This window comes from Oreochromis niloticus, linkage group LG23, assembly GCF_001858045.2.
Source record: "Oreochromis niloticus isolate F11D_XX linkage group LG23, O_niloticus_UMD_NMBU, whole genome shotgun sequence".
Taxonomy (NCBI): Eukaryota; Metazoa; Chordata; class Actinopteri; order Cichliformes; family Cichlidae; genus Oreochromis; species Oreochromis niloticus.
The window spans coordinates 18,087,876-18,107,719 of record NC_031986.2 but is presented as its reverse complement, the minus strand read 5'-3'; the positions used below and the strand labels follow the sequence as shown (position 1 = coordinate 18,107,719).

The 19,844-nt window shown below is 41.9% G+C and overlaps 2 protein-coding genes across 10 annotated transcripts in view; both read right to left on the bottom strand.

Moving 5' to 3' along the window:
* Positions 1–14,516, bottom strand: part of LOC100710583 (plakophilin-4) — a 35,346-nt gene extending 20,830 nt beyond the window's left edge. For 2 of the 5 annotated variants that reach the window (XM_019351851.2, XM_025902852.1), the window contains exons 1-4: positions 14,359–14,516; positions 4,869–5,039; positions 3,919–4,120; positions 3,073–3,205 (exon numbers count right to left, since the gene is read on the bottom strand). In XM_019351851.2, coding sequence (XP_019207396.1) covers positions 3,073–3,205; positions 3,919–4,120; positions 4,869–5,039; positions 14,359–14,482 — 630 coding nt within the window. In that variant the 5' untranslated portion in view covers positions 14,483–14,516. Of the gene's footprint in view, positions 1–3,072; positions 3,206–3,918; positions 4,121–4,868; positions 5,040–5,117; positions 5,414–9,771; positions 11,145–14,358 lie in introns of those variants that run through there. The other 3 variants (XM_019351854.2, XM_019351853.2, XM_019351852.2) reach the window with 3 other exon arrangements.
* A 40-nt stretch (positions 14,517–14,556) lies between these two features.
* Positions 14,557–19,844, bottom strand: part of LOC109197001 (plakophilin-4) — a 40,987-nt gene continuing 35,699 nt past the window's right edge. For 4 of the 5 annotated variants that reach the window (XM_025902855.1, XM_019351856.2, XM_025902854.1 and 1 more), the window contains exon 7: positions 14,557–14,862. In XM_025902855.1, coding sequence (XP_025758640.1) covers positions 14,587–14,862 — 276 coding nt within the window. In that variant the 3' untranslated portion in view covers positions 14,557–14,586. Of the gene's footprint in view, positions 14,863–17,054; positions 17,418–17,530; positions 17,656–17,772; positions 17,927–18,022; positions 18,229–18,302; positions 18,415–18,505; positions 18,600–18,695; positions 18,792–19,333; positions 19,772–19,844 lie in introns of those variants that run through there. The other variant, XM_019351857.2, reaches the window with a different exon arrangement.

Sequence of the window (19,844 nt, the reverse complement as noted above, 5' to 3'; positions counted from 1 at the left end):
GAAATAAACCCCGTCTCAGGAGAGCTGCAGGCGCTCCCCGATTCTCTCCGACTCCGCGTTCAAACCGTCATTGAAAACATTTGTTTCTGGCTAAATGAGCAGGCGTGTGTCCAGGCTGCTCCAAAGGCTAATTAAAAGCTCATCACCAAACAAACCCAACGGCACTAAAATGGCTCTCACGCGGAGCCGCGCCGTCCTGTTGGCGTCATTTAATGCACGGGAAGCCGAGCAAAGAAAGCGAGAGAGCGCGCATCGGAGCGCCGGCACATTTGGCACCGACGTCACTTAAAGTTTTGTTGGAGCAGATGGCGCTTTGGCTCCAAATTTGGCAGCAAGCATCAAAAAAAAAAAGAAAAAAGAAAAAGAGGAAGAAATAAAACAAGATTTTGATTCCTGTAAGCTGAGAATACACTCAGAGATGACACAGGGATACAAAAGGAGAAACAGGAGTCAGAGCAAAAGAGCCACTGAAGGTGTACTCAGATGGTTGAGACTAAGAGAAATCCAGAAATATCTGAAGTATCAAAAAAAGACTGAAAATATCAAAACATTTTAATTTGCTTAATTTTCATGTTTATTTCTTATTTATTGTTATTTATTTATTCAGAGATCTGTGTGCCCTTTTAGGGATTTGTCTTGATTTGTGTTGATGTCTGATTGCCTGATCAAGGATGATTATCTCCTGTGGGAGATGCAGTTATCTTACATCTGATGCTCATTTCTCTGTATATACACTGCTCAAAAAACAAATGCTTTGAAAACACATTAGATCTGAATAGGAAAAAAATCATGCTGGATATCTATAGTGGTATGGGCTGGGTAATGTGCCAGGAGCGAAAGGATGCCTCATCGTTTAATGGGTGAATTTAAAGATACCTCGAAAATCAAAATGAGAAAACGATGTGGCAGGATACTCTATTTTGACGAAATTTCATGGCAGCAGTTCAAGATGGTACTCAGTAGTTTGTATGCACGCCTGACCACATAGATGGTGTCCTGGGGGTTCTTCGCCCAGAAGGGCACCACTGACCTCATGGACAGTCTGAGGGGACTGGATGGACCAAAAATCAAGAGGTGTTCTTTTGGATTTAGGTCAGGTGAGTGTAAAGGCCAGTTTCTTCATCCCACAGGAACTGCCTGCAAACCCTTATGTGGTATGAGGCCGGGCTTTGTCATCCACCAGTAGGAACCCAGAACCCACTGCACCAGCTTAGGGTCTGACAGTCGGTCTAAGAACTTCATCCTGATACCTAATGGCAGTCAGGGTGCCATTGCCTAGTCTGTAGATGTCTGCGCGTCCCTCCATGGATATGCCTCCCCAGACCATCACTGACCCACTGACCCACCACCCAACCAGTCGTGTTGGACGATGTTACAGGCAGCATAACGTTCTTTGCGGGTTCTCCAGACCCTTTCACATCTGTCGCATGTGCTCCATGTGAACTTGCTCTCATCTGTGAAAAGCACAGGTCACCAGTAGTGAACCTACCAACTCTGGCATTCTATGGTAAATACCAATCGGGCTCCACGGTGCCAAGCAGCAGCACAGGGCCCATAAGAGGATGTCAGACCTTCAGGCCACCCTCATGAAGTCTGTTTCTGATTGTTTGGTCAGAGACATTCTCACCAGCGGCCTGCTGCAGGTCATTTTGTATCTCCGACAGTGCTCATCCTGTTCCTCCTTGCACAAAGGAGCAGTTGCTGGTCCAGCTGATGGATTAAGGGCCTTGTACGGCCCTGTCCCACTCTCATGGAGTAACTGCCTGTCTCCTCCATGCTCTTTAGACTGTGCTGAAAGACACAGCAACCTGGCAATGCCCTGACTCCACCATGATGTCGGCCTACCTGTGCAACCTCTGTAGGGTCCAGTAGCGACCCTGATGCCAGTAAATGCAAAACTAGTGAAAAAATGAATAAACAAACAAAAAAACCCATAAAAGATGAGGAGGGAAAAGCCATTCATGTTGTGGGGAGTGTCTCATGAACCAGAATGGATCTAGCCTATCCTCTGAAGCCTGTTAGCATATTTATTATTATACTGCTTTTTACCCACATCCGTACTTCCCCGCACAGGCAAGGAGGCGACTCTTTTACAATTACTGAGATCAGCAGCAGACTGATCTGACTGAGGTTGAGAGTTTATAAATATGTGATAATGATACGACTAACACATTTTACAGCAGTGAAGCAGAAGTTCTAACTGAATGATGCAGAGAAGGGTCGTCAGGTTCGGCAGGATCCTTTCACTCTTCCACTCAAGAGAGTGTCTGTTCCCCTCTATCAGCCCGTCACAGCAGCTGCACCATTACTTGCAAAGAAAGCAAACTGTGCACTTCATAACTGCGGGATTTTGAACAGATGTCTCCTGATCCTCTGGACCCCCCCCGCCCAACAACAGTGTCACCTCTGCTGTCAAGGGATGAAGACCGCTGAAAGTGGAAGTCAGTTTCTGATTTGACTGTTTGTCCTGTAGATGCATCTCCTCTAACCCTCCCCTCAAAAACTGCACTCTGGATAATCCAAACACTTTTTGAGACAGCTGCCTGTCACTGTCATATAGGAATGTCAGACTGACTAAAGAAGTGCTCATTCTGCTTGCACATCTGGGGAACACTTAGTTTTATTTTACTTCTTTTAGTTTTAGAGTGTTCTGTTTTGCTAACTTTAATAACGTCGGTGTGCAGCATAAAAGGTGTGGATCACTGATTCGTGCAGAGTAAAGCACCAATGTTCATGTTTGCAAACTGGAACCAGCTTTTACTCTATTAAATTGATGTTTTAAAATTAACTGCTGATTAGACTTGCTAGTATTTTAACGGATTAAGACATAATTCTTTCTGCACCGTATACAATGAAATCCCTTTAATCCTGTTTAAATAGCTTGTCCTGTCCCCGACTGGAACTCTTAATGGGTTCTTCCTGATGTTTTTTGGACAGGATCAACATTAATTAGGTCTCAGCACAGCTGTTTTTGAAACCTTTAGACACGGCAGCAGTGACTGAGTCATATCTGTGACGTTTGTCAGGTTATTTTTACCCAGACAGACTGCCCAGCATGTATCATCACCTTACCTCCACCTTGACCCTGTTGTCTCCGTAGCACAGGTGCTGCAGGTAGGCGGCGGCGTTGGCTTGGACAGAGGGGAAGTGATGCTGCAGCATGTGGATGACCTCGGGCAGCTCGGGGTCACGCCAAGCAAACTCCCTGATGGGAAACAGAGAAAAGTCTCCATAGGGGTGGCTCACCTTCTACGCTCAGCCATTTTTGGTTTATTTGTGCTGTTTTGTAGCATCTTGGATTCATTATAACACTTCTGACATTTTTTTATTTTTAATGTTTAGCTGCTGGTCGTACTTTAGACTATTCTATTCTATTTTCAGAGGATTTAAACTTTTGATTGCCTGATATTTAACAGGTGAATCAGCAAATAAGCAAACAAACCAGGACGACTGAGCGGAGCATTAGATGGTGCTAAAGACATTTCCACGTATATTGCAAGCATCTACTATGGGTTTTAGCAATTTTGTAAAAATAAACACTCTCTTTGTAAAGTAACAGAATTTGAATAAACTGAGAATATGTACCATGCATACCCACTCTGTGACCACCTACATCACTGTGTAAAAGTTTGAGTGATTTGTGTGTTTATATTGCTCATCATCAGCAAAAACGGGGCTAAATTAATTCAGCGAGCTCAAACAGCCAGACTCCAAAAACAAAAAATCTACGGCCAAGAGATGAAAAAGAAGTCCTGCAGCAGATGGCGAGGCCCCAACAGAGGCCTGCAGACAACACAGAGACAGCCTAAACCCCCCAAAAATAAAGACTGTGGCAAGCTCTCTCACATTAATACACCAGTAAACATGCTAATTAAACTGTAGTGTACTGAGAAGAACTGGTGGTTGAAGACTGAGTACCTGGGGTCCTTATGGATGCTCTCGATGGACGGGGTTCGGGTGACCACCTGGTCCACCAGTCCAGAGTGCCTGTGTGAGTAGACGGGCTCGCCGGGAACCCTGAAGGAGTCGACGTATACAGCTGCAGAGCTCAGCCCATAGCTGCTTCTTTGGTACGGCAGCGTGCTGCAATGGCTTGTGGTCCGAGGGAGAGTCCCCATTCCTAAGAAAATTAGGAAATTTAATCTGTGCTTTCTTTCATTCGCGATCAAGGATGTGTTTCTGGAGGCAGTTTATATCATCAAAATGCCTCTAAGGTCACATAAAAGAGAAAGTAATATTCTGCATTAAGTGCTTCAGCAGGCAGGGAGACGAGTCTCAGGCCAAACCTGTTTAAATCTTGACTAAACAAAACTAAAATGGCTCCTTAGATCCTCCACTATCAAACTCCACAGAGCTTTCAGCCTTAAATCATTCGGCAAAGACTTCAATTAAGAAGCTGCCGAGTACATGAAAGGTTTCAGCCTAATTAAAGTTTGACCTCGGGGAGCGATAGTAATAACAGTTCCTGTGCCTGTAAACCACGATTTCCGCCACAGATTTTAAAGGAATAATTTCTAAGTAGATGTGAAACTGAGCTCCATCTCAACCCGGGGAAACGGACAAGAAAAAATAAAAACTGGGACGTCTGAGTAACTCTCTCATTTCAAAAAGACTGCTGCCACAACCCACCGCCAGCACTGCTACGGGGTATAATACAGAATGTTTGGGGCGGTTAGCATTTAATTCCTTTTTTTCCCCCAAGTAGATTTAGTGCTGAAAGGTATTGATAATTCACAGTAAAACATACAAATTAGATTTATTAGGACATAAAATCTGTTAATCTCGTTTAAATAACCAACTGTCACATGCAGCTAGCAGAAATGTTTCCTTCTAAACAAGTCAAAGTAACTTCTGTTGATGTGCAGTACCTGTGTTTGTCCTGTAGAGGGAGCCCTGTGGGTCGTGGGTGGGGCTGTGGTACAGGGGGCTGTGGAAGGAGCGCTCGTCGAAAACAGGCGTCATGTGGCAGTCTGGAGACAACGCTGCCCTCAGCTCTGGATCAATTTGCCCGCTGTGACCGGCGTATGAGCTGTGGAGCCCTGCAGGTAGACAATTAAGCTTTTAAATAAACTTTATTTACACCACAGGAAACATAAAAATGTTTTTTGAGACTTTACCGTTTAAGCATTTTGCCTCTGAAAAAACTGAGGTGGCCTCCTCCATACTACACTCACAGAGGATGAGGAGACATCCTAATAGTGTTACCGGCAACTTTGTTAGGTACAACTGCTCATTAATGCCAAAATCTTCTCAGCCAATCATATGGCAGCAACTTATTTAGGCATGCAAATATGGTCAAGACAACCCACTGAATGGTGAATAAAGGTGAATAAAGAATGGTGAATAAAGGTGATTTAAGCGACTTTGAATGTGGTATGATGGTTGGTCTGAATATTTCAGTAACTGCTGACTTACTGGGATCTCCACCACACAACCATCTCTAAAGTTTACAGAGAATGGTCTGAAAAAACAAAATATCCGGTGAGAAGCAGTTCTCTGGAGAAAATGTCTTGTTGATGTCAGAGCTCAGAGGACAATGACCAGACTGCTTCATACTGAAGGCAACAGTAACTCAAATAACCACTCGATACAACCAAGATATGCAGAAGAGCATCTTCTACACCAGGTGTGTCCAACTCCAGTCCTCGAGAGCTACTTTCTTGCAGCTTTTAGATGTATCCCTACTCCAACACAGCTGAATCAAAGGGTTGGATTACCACTTCAGCATGGCATCAAGTTTGGCAAAGGCCCAGTAATAAGCCATTCTGTCAGAACAAGGATGCATCTAAAAGCTGCAAGACAGTAGCTCTCGAGAACTGGAGTTGGACACCCCTGTTCTACAGCAACAGAAGACCGCATGGAGCACAGGAAACTGAGGATTCACACTGGCTCACCAAAACTGTATAGTAGATGATTGTAAAAATACTGCCCAGTCTGATGATTTTCAATTTCTGCTGCAACATTTGGATGGTAGCGTCACAATTTGGTGTAAAAAGCAGTAAAGCATCCTGCCTTCTATGAACAGTTAAGGCTGGTAGTGGTGTAATGGTGTGGGGGATATTTTCTTGGCACACTTTGGGCCCCTTAGTACAAACTGAGCATCATTGTTTAATCACCACAGCCTACCTGAGTGTTGTTGCTGACCCTTTATGACCACAGTGTACCATCTTCTGATAGTACACCTAAAGGTGCTCATGTCACTTGAGCTACTTCACATGTACTGTGTGCAGAAATACTGAAAAATGTGCAAGAATACACAATGTCTAATATCTAAGGAAAAAAAAAAGCCCGGAGCTGCATGACACCAGCCTATCATGGTCACACATAAAATCGCCTCATTATCTGGCTCGCATGCTTGTCATCAACTTGTGAGACCGTGCCAATCCATACTGTTCAATACTCTGTATTTTAAGTCACCAGAAACTATTGTTGCGCCTATAAAATGCATGAAGACTCTGGTCATTCAGACCGTGCTGCAGGCTCAGACATCAGCAAGTCAAACAAGTAGAGCAGAGGGTTTTTCCATCCTCCAATCTCAGAGCAGATCAGTTCAAAGAGTGCTCCAATTATAAAGAAGCTTTAGGGCACGAGGGGGGCAGCCTCGGCGGATCAGTCCAACAGCTGAAGCACACAATTTGCACTTAAAGCTGGTGATGAAGGAGCCATTTGCTTCTGCAGTTTGCCTCTCTCGATTTACATAAATGTCCCAGTGAAAGAGATGGGCGCTCTGATCTCACATGGCTGGATGTATTTCTGAAAGAAAATGAAAAAAGCCCTGTTCAATCTGGACCTCGGGGTCGTACTCGAGGGATCTTCAATGGCCCATAAAGAGTGTGACCTTCAGGTTAGAGGATGCTAGAGCTACCAAATGTATGAAATGTGCTAGAACGACACAGAATCATGTTTCAAGGGGCTCGCAAAGGCTTGTATCAAACATCGAGCACTGCAGCAGCTCCTAAACCGGAGGTTACTACACTATTAATAATATAAAGACGACTGTGTCCTGTGTATAATTTATTACAGCTAAACTGTCAATGTCAAGGCTGGTTTGCATTGTTATAACTAAAGACCAATGGTAGAATCTGAATAATTCAGTCCTCTACCCGCTTATCTGGTGAATAATTTAACAATTTCTCTGAATCCGAATTCATCTTTTTATCTGTTAAGGTTTAAGCTAGTAAACTGGTGTCAGCGGTTTACAGCCGTTTCTGTCATTTACTCACACTACTTTTAGATATCCCAACCATTTAAGCACTCTGAGACACACTTTCACACACTAATCTAAAACCTTTAAAGTCTCCAGTCCCGTGGAAACTTGATTCAGCAGCTTGCGAAGCCTTCTTCAGCTGCCACATCTTGAAGTAATGTAGTAACAGCTCAAGGATGGTTTTTTCTTTTTTTAGCCATTTTGTTGCAGATTTGCCGCTAGGCCTCGGATAACTGAGCCTCATTCACCAATATTTTAGTAGAAATGTTCTTATCTTTCACCAGAAAATACATCTGTACCCAAAATTACCATCAGATTAATTAAACGTGCACACCTGCCTATTTTATTCTTACCACATCTGTATATTTGTGAATCAGACTGAATCTGAACCCACAGGCTTGCGCATCCTGCATACCGCCATGCTCTCATTTCTCTAATATAGGACAAATACATTCAATTCCAGGAGCAGCAGAGAAAATGGTGACAATGTTGCAAGGGAGAAGTCTGCACTGTTAACGCAAGAATAACGCGGAAGTCATTTTGAATAAATAAAATGAGACATGAGATGATGTGAGGTAAGGAATATTGGAGTATCTTTAAATGAAAACCTGCAGCTTTACATTTAGTGTTTTGTTGTCTTGACATGCATCACAAAATTTCTAATTTCCTAAAATTTCAGCCATCCATTGACAACTTTTAATTACCATTTCAAACAATCTTTTACGTTGAGCTTTTAAAATCATTTATCCAATAATTTTAAACAATTTCATAAATTTTTATGTTACCTCTAAACCCAATTTCAGCCATTTACCCAATAATTTTAGCTAAAATGCTTATTCAGGGCTTTAAACCACATTTTAAAGTTACTACAAATTTATACAATATCAGCCATTTACCTACCTACCTATGACATTTAGCATCTATTTGAACAATTTACCCATTTACATTATCCATATGTGGTTTTAAACTAGCTGCCCATTTCATCTGCTGTGTTTAGATATGTGTCCACGTATGACTTTTAGCTAATTATGCTAAATCAGACATTCCGGATCAATCCTTCAATCCAAACAGATCCTTCCTGTATCTATTTTTCTGTTTTCAATCAAATAGAGATCTGGGAAGACCAAAACATAAAAATCTGAAGCATAATAACGACAGCGCTTATTGAAAAAATAATTTCCACAAAAAACAAACAAACAAAAAACCCCAGCTCATCTTGCAGTTGCATTCACGTTTTGGAGGCACACCGGGTTTCAGTACCTAAGCCATGAGTTTCACTGATCAGTAATAGCCTAATCTTGTATATCCATCTATTGCTTATCTCTCTCGTGTAATCTGGGATTACGCTGGATCTGCAGGATAACCGGGAATAAGGACTTAGGCGACGTATTAGGCCACTTAGCAGCACTGCAGGATGAAAACCAGTCAGCTAGAGAATAGAAGGCATTTTATTTAGTTCACTGACTCTGCCTCCTACCCACACACAGACATAACGCACAAGAAATCCTTCCATCCTGTTTTCACACATGCACAAACAACAATAGCACAACACACAAGATGCACAAATACATATTCATATTCCTGACACATATGCTTGAGCTGATGCACACAAAAACAGTGCAGAAGAAAACATATGAAGACTAGCACAATAAAGCCTTCCAGTGCAGTCAGCTGATAATCACATGCTGATGCTCCATGGGGCTTTGTGATAGAAACTCCCCTATATGGGTCAGTGGGAGCGGCTTAGTAAAGTGGCAGAGGGCAGGACGAGGCATAAATCTGTGTCGCTGCTGCAGCATCAGCATCAGCAGCGCTTCTCCGACAGTAAATCCTCCACCGGCTTCGCAGCGGCGTGCAGGGAGGAAGCTGTCGATAACCAGTTAACAGGCAAGGAGCGGCTGCGTCCTAACGTTTCCAGAGAACAAAGCCCACGTCCTTCAACATCACCACGGCCCCGGCGACAGAGTTAAACACGTCCAGTTCAAAGCCACTTTTGGGTCTGAAATGTGCTCCAAAGACGCCTCAAAGGCAGCTGTAAGCCAGGCTCATTGAACAGCCTGGCAGCAGTACAGAAATAATCCCTTCTCAAGTTTCTCAGCCAGCCTCGGCTGTCTCAACCAATCGGAGAGGCACAAAGTCAAAAGGTTGGCTCTCAACGGAAAGTCAGTCAGCTTCTCATCAGCCTCATCATCCACTTAGCGTTGTTATTAACTCTGTAGACTGACAGTAGCTGCTAATTTTGATGAGTGGTCGAACTAATTTCAACCCTCAATTCTTCACAGTTCCCACAGTTAGCATAAAACAAAAGGAAATGTTCAGTGGCACTAAATGTGTTGACATTTCACCACTTTTATTCTATTTTTAAAGGTTCTGACTAAATGACATATTAAACACAAGCAGGTTATTTATCAGGCAAACGGGCCAACCGTTTTCTGCTTCTGTTCTCCGTTTTATCTCATTTTCAGAATAAGCACAATGAAGATGTCAAAACTGACACACTGAGCTATAATTAAAAATAAAAATAATCACGGCGGCACACATGAATGACAGACTTGCAAACTCACCCTGACTGCACTGGCTGCAAATCCACTCCTAGCACCTCGTTAGACAAACTGAACTCACCTGGAGGCCCGTGTGTTCGCCAGTCTGTCGTTAGGTGAGACCGAGCTGGAGCGGAGCTGCGGTGACTCAAGAGTAGACTGTAGTTAGTTCTAACAAAGGCTGTGTGGTGGGTACTCACACTGAAAAGTACTCACTGCTTAAAAATACATAAATACACGGTGAGCTGCCAGACATCGGAGCAGCTTGAGATGACGAAACAAGGGTAGAAGCGTCATCTTTCTATCCATCTAGAAATGTTTCAGTTTAGTTTCAGCTTCTTTCCAGGCCCAGATTTAACAAGCTCAGATCTGTTATGTAGACTTCCCAGTCTTAGAAGTTCAAACTGAGTAGAAAGGTGATCTGAGTGACTTTGAACGTGGCATGGTTATAGGTCAGAGTCATAGAAACTGCTGACCTACTGGGATTTTCCCACACAGCCATCTCTAGCTTTTACATAGGCTGGTCTGAAAAGGAGAAAATATCCAGTAAGCAGCAGTTCTCTAGGTGAACATGCCTTGCTGATGCCAGAGATTGGAGGACAATGGGCAGACTGCTTCATGCTGATGACAACAGTAACTCGAATAACCACTTATTATAACCAAGGTCTGCAGAAGAGCATCTTTAAATGCACAAAATCCCAAACCTTGGACTACAGAGGCACAAAGACCACTCTAGGTGCCACTCCTGTGAAGAAAGTGAAGTTACAACTTGCAACAGGTCAACAGAATTAGACAACAGAAGATTGGAAAAACGTTGCCTGGTCTGATGAGTCTCAAATCCTCCTGCAAAGTTCAGATGGTGGGCTCAGTAAACAACCTGGAAGCGTGGCTGCATCCTCCCTTACATCAGCAGCTCTGCTGGTGGTGTAATGTGTGGGGGATACTTTCTTGGCATACTTTGGACTCCTTAGTATCATGTGACCATGTCCATCCGTCTATAACCACAGTATCTTAAATCATCTCAAAGAGAGTGGTGAGGGAGGCAGAGCCTATTATGGGAAGTGAGTTTCCTTTCTTCCAGAAGATGTACGAGCACTGATGCACTGCCCAGCCAATGGTTGATCAAAGACGCTCACAACCTTAACCGCAACCTGTTCCAGGCCTGTATGAACTCACGTGAGCTATTTTCCAACCGCTATCAGGTTCCTGGACAAAGTATGACTGTTTATTAATTAATTAATTAATTGCCAGACATATGTTCTTATATTTTTGCATTTGCATATATCTAAAATATGGTGTCTTATTTATTGTGATCTGCTAATCTGGAGCTCCGCAGCAAAAACATTTTCACTAACTTCTTACTTTTGTAAATCTGTGATGACAATAAAACCAGTTGAGAATCTGAGTGAGCTTCTCTGTGCGTATGTGTAAAAACTGGTAACGGGAATAGTAGCGGTAATAGCTGCTAAGATATGAGGTGTGATCAAACATCAAGCTCTGTTTCCAAATGACCTGAATTCTCTATAGAGGATCATAAATGGTGATGAGAGCTGGTTCAGCAGCTACAAATAAGCAGTTTTCATTGAACCCTGCTTCGTCTTTCTTGAGTGGGAAATCTGAGTTAGAAGGACGTTCTGTGTTTCACAATGGGAACCTGGAAATTCTGACTTACTCAGGAACGCACTGTTAGTTAATTCGTGTGTCTGCATTTCCCATTATCATACATGCTGTTTTACTTTGAGAGTCAGTGTTCTTGGTGCTTTGCTTTTAGTTTTGCTTCCTTTGTCTTGTCTCCTGTGATTTAGTTCTCCTGTGTCTCCACTTCCCTAATCACCCTGTGTCTATCTGTTGTCTCTGTATTAACTTGTCCTTTGTCGCATCCTCCCAGGAAGTAATGTCTTTTCCTTATTCCACGTCTCCCCCAAATTCCTAGTTTTTCATTGTTTGTTTCAGCTCAGCTGATGCCCTTGTTTTTTATGTTCTAATGAAGACATTAATGCTCGCTGCCAAAGTGTAATAGGCGCAAGTAGAAGGCGATATAACAGGACATGTAACAAAACATCTAAAAATAGCAGTGGACCTGAAAATGGTCCAGATGTGCAGGAGAAGGTGAACTTGAAACTGACATGGGCAAAATTTAAATCAGGTATGGACTGTTCTCCAAAGTTTTTCTTGCACATGCCCCCTGCTAGACATGCTCCCACTGGGCATGTGCAGACTGATGGTAGTGAGACCACAGTCCATAACAAGCAGAAGTCAAGGTTCTTAGCATCCAGCACCCTTTTGGCCAAACACTCCTCTATGAGTGCTACGTGCAATATAAATCCCTGTCAACCTGCTGCACTGCAACCCCTTGCTGCTTCTTTCTTCTGCTTCATATTCAGACCGATTGATACTAACGCGGTTTCCTCACTCAGCCATCACTTTGCTAAACGGCACATGAGAGAGAAAGTGGAAGCCCTGCGATCGTGCACAGTGTGTTTTTTAAGCTGGCCTCTGTTTCTGGCTTGTTTTCCTTTAACCTGCCGCACATCAATCACAGCCACAAACAAGATTAAAATTAAAAGAGTTCAGAACATCTACCTGCTACAAGTGAGATCCTTCCCAGATGACATTGCACTCCTTATTTTTCATACTAGCGTGCATCAAATAAAATTTTATCGAACCCAGCAGGATTATCTGCCAGTGCCAGAAGATAATTTGACTGAAGAAAAAAAAAAAAACCCCATGAAATGAGCTCCCCAAGCCTGGATAGGATATAAAATCACCTGCCGAGCTTGCACTTTGCCTCAAACTTATTTTGTTCAACGTGAGCTTCGATTAATGATTCTGGACGCTTGACAAAGACGCAGGAAACATCTGCAGAGAGCACAAATGTTGTGTGCTACAATATTAAATCAGCCCTGCTCAGTCAACTTTCCCCAGACAAAGGAAAGGTTATTAAATCAACAGAGGAAATGGTGTCGAGGCTGTGGAGCGTGGCTTTGTTTATTTACAGCGAGGAGAGCGCACAATCAGACCGCCTCCCGCTGCAGTGCAGCCATTTTCTCAAGGGAAACTTAACGTTTCTCCAGCAGCCCTCCAGGCCAGACACTGACCTCTCTACCAGCTACATTACTGACTCAAAAGATGGAGGAGGAAAGGAGAAGCTGAGCCTTTCCACTCAGTACGTTTGCAATGCAATATCAGGCCGCAACACCAAGGACGTAGGCTGCAGTGATCCCAGAGGTTCGTTTACACAGTTTCACACCTGAGATTTTTATCAGCCTCCGCAGCTCTGAAAGAGAATCAAGCTATTCATGAACATTTACTGGTTGTGATGGTTTTACCATGTCGAATTTAAGACTATGAATTTAATGCCTTATTTGACCTAGTTTCCCTCCGAGAACTGAAACAAAGAAGGACTTTGATCTAGATCACGCTTTTTAATATTTGGCTTTATTTTTAAACCATATTTTTTTTAGTTGGGATTGGATTTGTTGAAGCATGAAAGATCCCTTTGTTTCCCAGTTTTTCTATAAAGTCACACAGACTCAACTGCAAGTGGACCAGTTATTTTTTTACATTATACGCTCTGATTTTTATACTTTTTATAACATCTTGATTGTCCTGATTGCCAGGACCTGGGTGAACAAGAAGAAAAAGAGTAGAAAAATTTCAAAACCAACCAAAAAGTTAAAAAACAAATCAGCAAATAAGCACTGAATCACGGTTAACGTTGTTTAGAAGTCTTCAAATAATGATTTAGTGGGCTTCAATCTGCAGTTTGTGGACATAAGTAGATAATTACCGGCTGAAAAGTTGAAACAGTAGTAAGTTATTTCCTTTTTTCAAAACATCTCTGATGATTTTTCAAGCTGTTATTTTTGTAAAACGGCTAATGGCTACAGGAGGCTAATATGATACATCTACTAGCCTGCTAATTCAAAAACCAGAACTGCTAAGATAACTGTTGTAGTTTTTGCAGAAACAAAAAACTACGCTGGTAGAAACCTTAAAAAGCTGTTAAATGTAATGTGTACTTCTGCTATAAATATTTCTGATTTTAGGGAGGAAATGTAAACAAATGTAAGAATGGAGCTAACAACAAACCAGAGCGTGGTTTTGTGATGTTTTAATATATGACTATAAATACTGCTGTCAGCATAAATACGCTGATTTGAACAGCTTCAAAAATAGGAAATCTTGTTGCTTTTTGGCAGTTTGAGGTACGTACACTCTAAGAAGGGAAACGAGACAACGTGACGCATCTGGCAGCTCAGAAAACAGACGCTGATGAGCTGATTTAATCAGAGAAATGAGTGGAGACTGCTGTCTGCAGACAATTAACTCTCTGTAACATTATGACCTTTATGTGGATAAAACAAGCAAGATAAAACATGTAATCGCTGAACTTTAGAGTCGATCGACACAGCCGGCCTTGCCGTTTACTCCTGTCTCAGGTCTTAAAGCTAATCTGTGACAACTCGCTGCATCTAAATCTCATCGGGAAACCTAATAATCTGTTTTTAAGGTGGAGGCACATTAGAAAGACTGACAATACTTTTTCTGGGGACTAATTTCCTCAGGTACCAATGAGCATGACTGTTCTTAGCTGGGTGTCACACTGACCTATGAGGCTGTCTGGGCGGGGCAGAGCGCTCCTCTGGTACAGGCCGTATGGATCGGCGCCGTACGCCAGCGGCTGGCTCTGCCTGGGGAGGGTGGAGCCGTAGTGCTGCGGCACCGCCGTCATTCCCGAGCGCAGCGGTGACCCCGTTGAACCCCTCCCCTCGATCAAGGAAAGGGTGGACCCCAGACGTCCTCCACTTCCTCCTCCCCCTCCTCTTTCACCTCCTCCTAGTCCCACTCCTCCTCCAACTCCACCTGCACCACCCCTCTACCCTGGGTGCCCTCAGTCGGGGAGGTCGGCGACGGGCAGGAGGGCGGCATGGTAGTGCCCGGGAAAACAGCGGCCAGTGGTTTGGGCTCAGACAGGATGGGCGAGTCGTACGTGCTGCCTTGGGATGTTCGCAGGGAGATGCGGGAAGGTGAGACTGTGCCGGCGGTGCCGCAGCCAGGAGACTGGCTCCTGGAGGGGAGGGAGGCCATCCTCCGTAACACCCGGCTGGAGGCCTGGGAAGCCAAGAGGAGAAGAAATATTGCAGTTTACCCTTCCAGAGAGTAGAGTGTGACATTTTATTCATCTGATAATGAGGCATGAATTTTTATTACACCTTCCTAAAGTGCCCTTTGCATCTCACAGGTCATTACGTTTGTGCAAAAACCATTAAATTGCGCTCATGTGCTGTTTAAAATGTGCATCATGTTCAGTAACGTGCTTGGAAGGGTGCAGAGAAACGGAACAATTAAAAACAATGAAAATTCTTATTCTTATTTTGGATAATTAAAAATTAAATAAATACTCCAGCAGTCCTGCCTGCATCATTATTAAATGACATTTAATGGCATTTTATTCATTTCTAATTAACATTCACTTGATTCTTTGCTCCTCTGTGACTAAAAATGTCAAGTATAATACCTGTAACAGTGTTGACAATTAATCACTTCAGCATTTTGGTTTTCTAAATAAATACCTGACAAATGAACATTAAAGTCTGCACACTGCGCCTCTCCCATTTGCAAATATACTCGCCAATTACGAGTAATGCGACACTCTCAGACAGCGCACTTCATCACGTCTGATGAAGAGCATCATTATCTTTTCCATTTGTCCAAGAAGCTGAACGTGCTTGCCTCTGGGAAAACGTCCTAATTCATTACACTTCAGACTGAGCGTCACTTTTTAGGGAAGACTTGACAGAATATTCCTGTTTTATGGCGACAAACATTTTCCCTTTTTTATCTTCTTCTCCTTATTTATGAAATATAGAATGTCTCCTAATTACAGACTCAGCCAACTGGATGCCGATCTGTGCCGCCTTAATCCATCGAAGCCTCGAACGCCTCGAAGGGAAATTAAGAGCGGAGACATGTAAGCCCATCCAGTGAGGCTGCTGGGTTTGGAATAAATCAGGAGAAAATTCAAACAGGCTCACCGTTATCTGTCATTCCTGCTCCTACTTTCATTCTAAGTGCGTATAATTATTAGCCACAAAGAAAGGAGCTGATAATGTTTGAGCCTGAGACATTTCAAGGTAGAAGTGGTTTTGATTTGAAGGGTTTAGCTGATGTTCTTCGTCGCTCATGACAGTAATTACCGAGCCTCAACCAGCTGTCATTACTTTAAGAAAGAATATTATTACTTAGAGCAAAGAAATACATATTTTTCAGGTGACAACGCTCTGAAAACCATTCAAATGTGGGAAACCTGAATATGATTTCTCCTCATGAGGTTCAATTACCGGCGCTGGAGCTTTTGATCGTGTTACTCGATGATTCGCTAGCAGCTGGAATTCACCGTGTTGTCGCTAATTTGCTTTAGTACCGACATCTCCTCTGGGTTGGCAGGAGCTGTGGTTCAAAGTTAATTAGGGCTTTCATTCATTCGAAAGATCAAAAACTGACTGAAACTGCCTTTATGTCCAAGCTTTCTAATAATCTCTGAACCTCAAATACACCAATCATTTATACAGAAAGTTTAGTATTTGCAGAGACCTGGTACAGTTGCTAGGTCTGTCATCTGTTATTTGGCTAACAAAGACAGAGGGTGAGATTTTACAATCAAATTTCTTTTGACTGATTTTATATAATTTTTGAAACAAACGCCCCGTGAAAGGCAGGCTTGAGCTTTTCTAGTATGAAAGTAGTTACTTTATAAGCTAAAATGCTATCTCTTAGCAGCTTTTGCTAGTCAGTCGCTAGCGTAGCATACTGTGACTGGATTTCTAAAAACATGACATACTTACATGTTTCAGATCATGAAACAAATTTTAGGGCTAGACAAATATAACTCAAGTAAATACAAAATGCACACAGTAAAAAACCAAGTGTCAATTTTACACTTAGAGAGTTGATTTTAACTCTGCTTCAGATAACATTTGGTCCCACTCAAAATTAGAGTTAAATTTACTCTATGGCCAAGTGTTAACTTTTCAGTGTTAATTGTACTCAGTTTAGTGTCAAAATTAACAACAAAATGTGTAAAACTATTTAACACTGAGGGTTATTCACACTGTTCAGAATAATTTGATTACACTTTATAGAGCTATTTTTCCTCCAAATTTAGTTTAATAATAACACTCTGATGTGTAATAATATATCATTTTTATTTCTCTGTAGTGTTATTTTTTCATATTCATCTTATGATGCTATATTACTAAACTGTGATCTATGCTAAATTATGGAAATAACAACAAACATACAGGTTAAAGTAACAGCATTTATTATGTTTCTCATTTCAGTGTCATTTAATTAACGTAACAAACCCTTGCATTAGCATACAGTTCTAGGATGCTCACTAGAGAAAGCAATATGACGTTTCCCCAATGTCATAGTTGTTTGCAGAAAAGTGAAAAAGTTGGTCAGGGATGAACTGTATGATGTACCAAAGACATAATGGGCCCTAAAGAGTTCATCAAGGGATCCTACTGAACCTGTCACTTTACATGGAAGTGCATGCTTGTCAATCACAAGGTGTGCATGCTGCTTCTTGTGGATCCCTGAGCAAGAAAGCAGGGCTGACTGCTTCAGGTGATGTTGTCTAGATGCTGCTGTACACTGGTTCCAGCCTACAACAACACATTAAACAACAGTATTAAGTGACTATCCTCTGACAGTAGATTAGCTCACCTCACTGTCCATGAAAATAGAGGTGATGGAACGTATATTTTAAACAACATACCTTTGGGAATTTGATGAGGTTATCGACAGCTTGAGATGCAGACATCTTTCCTGGTCTCTTTCGCCCTCGTGCAGATGGTGGTAGCAGATATAGCAGCAAGATAGCAGACATGTCACTGTCCCAGCCTACAGACAAATAAACAAAGAATTATTCCAAAAATACATTCAATTGACAGAATTACCTATATAACCAACAATGGCAAATAAAATGAGTCACAATCATACCATTCTCAACTTCAGTACCTGACTCAGCATTGCACATTAACTCCAAGAGCTCTGAGGTGGGAACAAGTCCCTGACTTTCCTTTACAACCTTTGCTTTGAGATTGATGGGCCACCTCTCCAAGAATTTGCTGGCAGTGGCCTCACAAAAAAGGAGTCGGAAATCTTGTTCTATCTGTAATGCAAAAATACATAACATAGAGAGGTGTAATGAGTGACACTGCAAGCTGCATGGAATATTTCAGTGATTCAACAAATGAAGATGTCTTACCAGTCCTGGTGTGTCCAGAAACCGCATCAGGCCTATGAAGACATCTGCTGGATTCTTTTCATCGCTAACCATTGAATGCCGATAAAAGAAGGTAGCTTTCATCTTTTTAAGGATGTCTTCATCAGCTGTCTCTGCTCTTACATCCTCATCTGATAACACTGTCTGAGTGGTGAGTGGTCTGGATCGACCATGGCCTGGCCCACCAACTTAAGAAAAAACAATTTGATTGAATCCTGCCTACAAATTACATCAGTATCATTTAAATGATAAGTGATCTTACTTTTGGGAGATTTGCAAACCGAGGTGCTTCTTTCCTCCGCAGCTTTTCTTTGAATGGTCTTCAACCGCCACTCAAGGTATCCTGAACTGCTCTCTGGATTGTAGTAATGTTCCTATGTAATTAAGATAAACGCAGAAGGACTATGTTATCAACATTTCTGAGGGCAATTATGTATTTAATGTTGAAAAGTCCCCTTTACTTACATATCCATGTTGTGAATATGGGTCTTCCAGATATGGAGACAGAGCAACAATCCCTTGCGCATACATCATTCTTACGCTTTTAGGGGGAGATGTCCTAATGTATTAATTCAATAATTGGCATTTAACATCACAATTAAAAATAATACAATCTTAAAAATGTTTCTTTATATCCTACATTTTTTATTCTCACCCATGTGTTTCTGTCATCTCAGCCTCAAGTATGTTTCTCATTCGTCTTCTGGTTGCATCTCTCAGAGATTTGGTTTTTGCATATTCTTAAACCTTTCTATAAAATAGAAACATTACTTCATATTACTTAACATATCATTAACATTGCTATCAGTTAAGTTATACAAAATATATATTTCTTACTAAATAATGAGCAAAACTCTAAATTAGTGTATGCCTTTGGCATTTGCTTAAAATAATATAAATCAGTAAAGTTAACTTCATGATAATGTTACCCACTTTTTCTGAAAGTACGTTTGCTTGTGTAAGCCAATTAGCGATTATTAGCTTATTAATAAATGGTAATTTAGTAGTTCAAACTGTACCATTAGACATGTGACAATGATATTATTTAGACAGCATTTAGAAGAAATACATAGTTAAAATGTTTTAGGTTCATATTAACTCAGTGAGAAGATAACCAAACATCTGAACTTTTAGCAACTGCTAGCATGTAGCTACTGGACAATATCATTAAACCTATGGGTAAATGCTGCTAACATGTCCTCACTCGACATCAGTGAAACTATAAAGAGCTATTTAGTTTAAAAAAAACCTTTTAAACAATGTTACCTGTATGGGAATGTTAACTTCACTTACCTGACTGCGGCAACTCTCCAGAGAAAATTCCATGCGCATCAGAGCTCTGAGACCCCACACGCCTGCGGACTGGTGTTTTCTACAGTCAATGGGCCAGAACCATTGTCCCGGAAGCGGCCCTGGCTTATAGCCATGGCGACCCTCTCCCAACACGGCTGCACCCGGTGAACGACACTGGAGACACTACTCACAAATGCAGGCAGAGGTATACCTCTGCCCTGCTGCCAATCGCACGCGTTGTCTCCTTCTGTCACTGTTCCTGCTGTCGGGTCCCTCTCTTCACCTGGCCTTCATGCGTTCCTCCTCATGTCTGGGGCCTCTCTCCTGCAGTGCTTAGCTAATGCTAATGGGGTTCCTTATAAATAGGCAAACAAATAAACACTATTCTAATCTTATATTACATTCTTAGCAAATTTACAGCAAATGAAACAAAGCACAAATTCAAAGTTTTTTTTAATTTTTTTTATTTTATTTTAATTTCTGGTTTGACGCTGTTTCTTAACGTAAAATG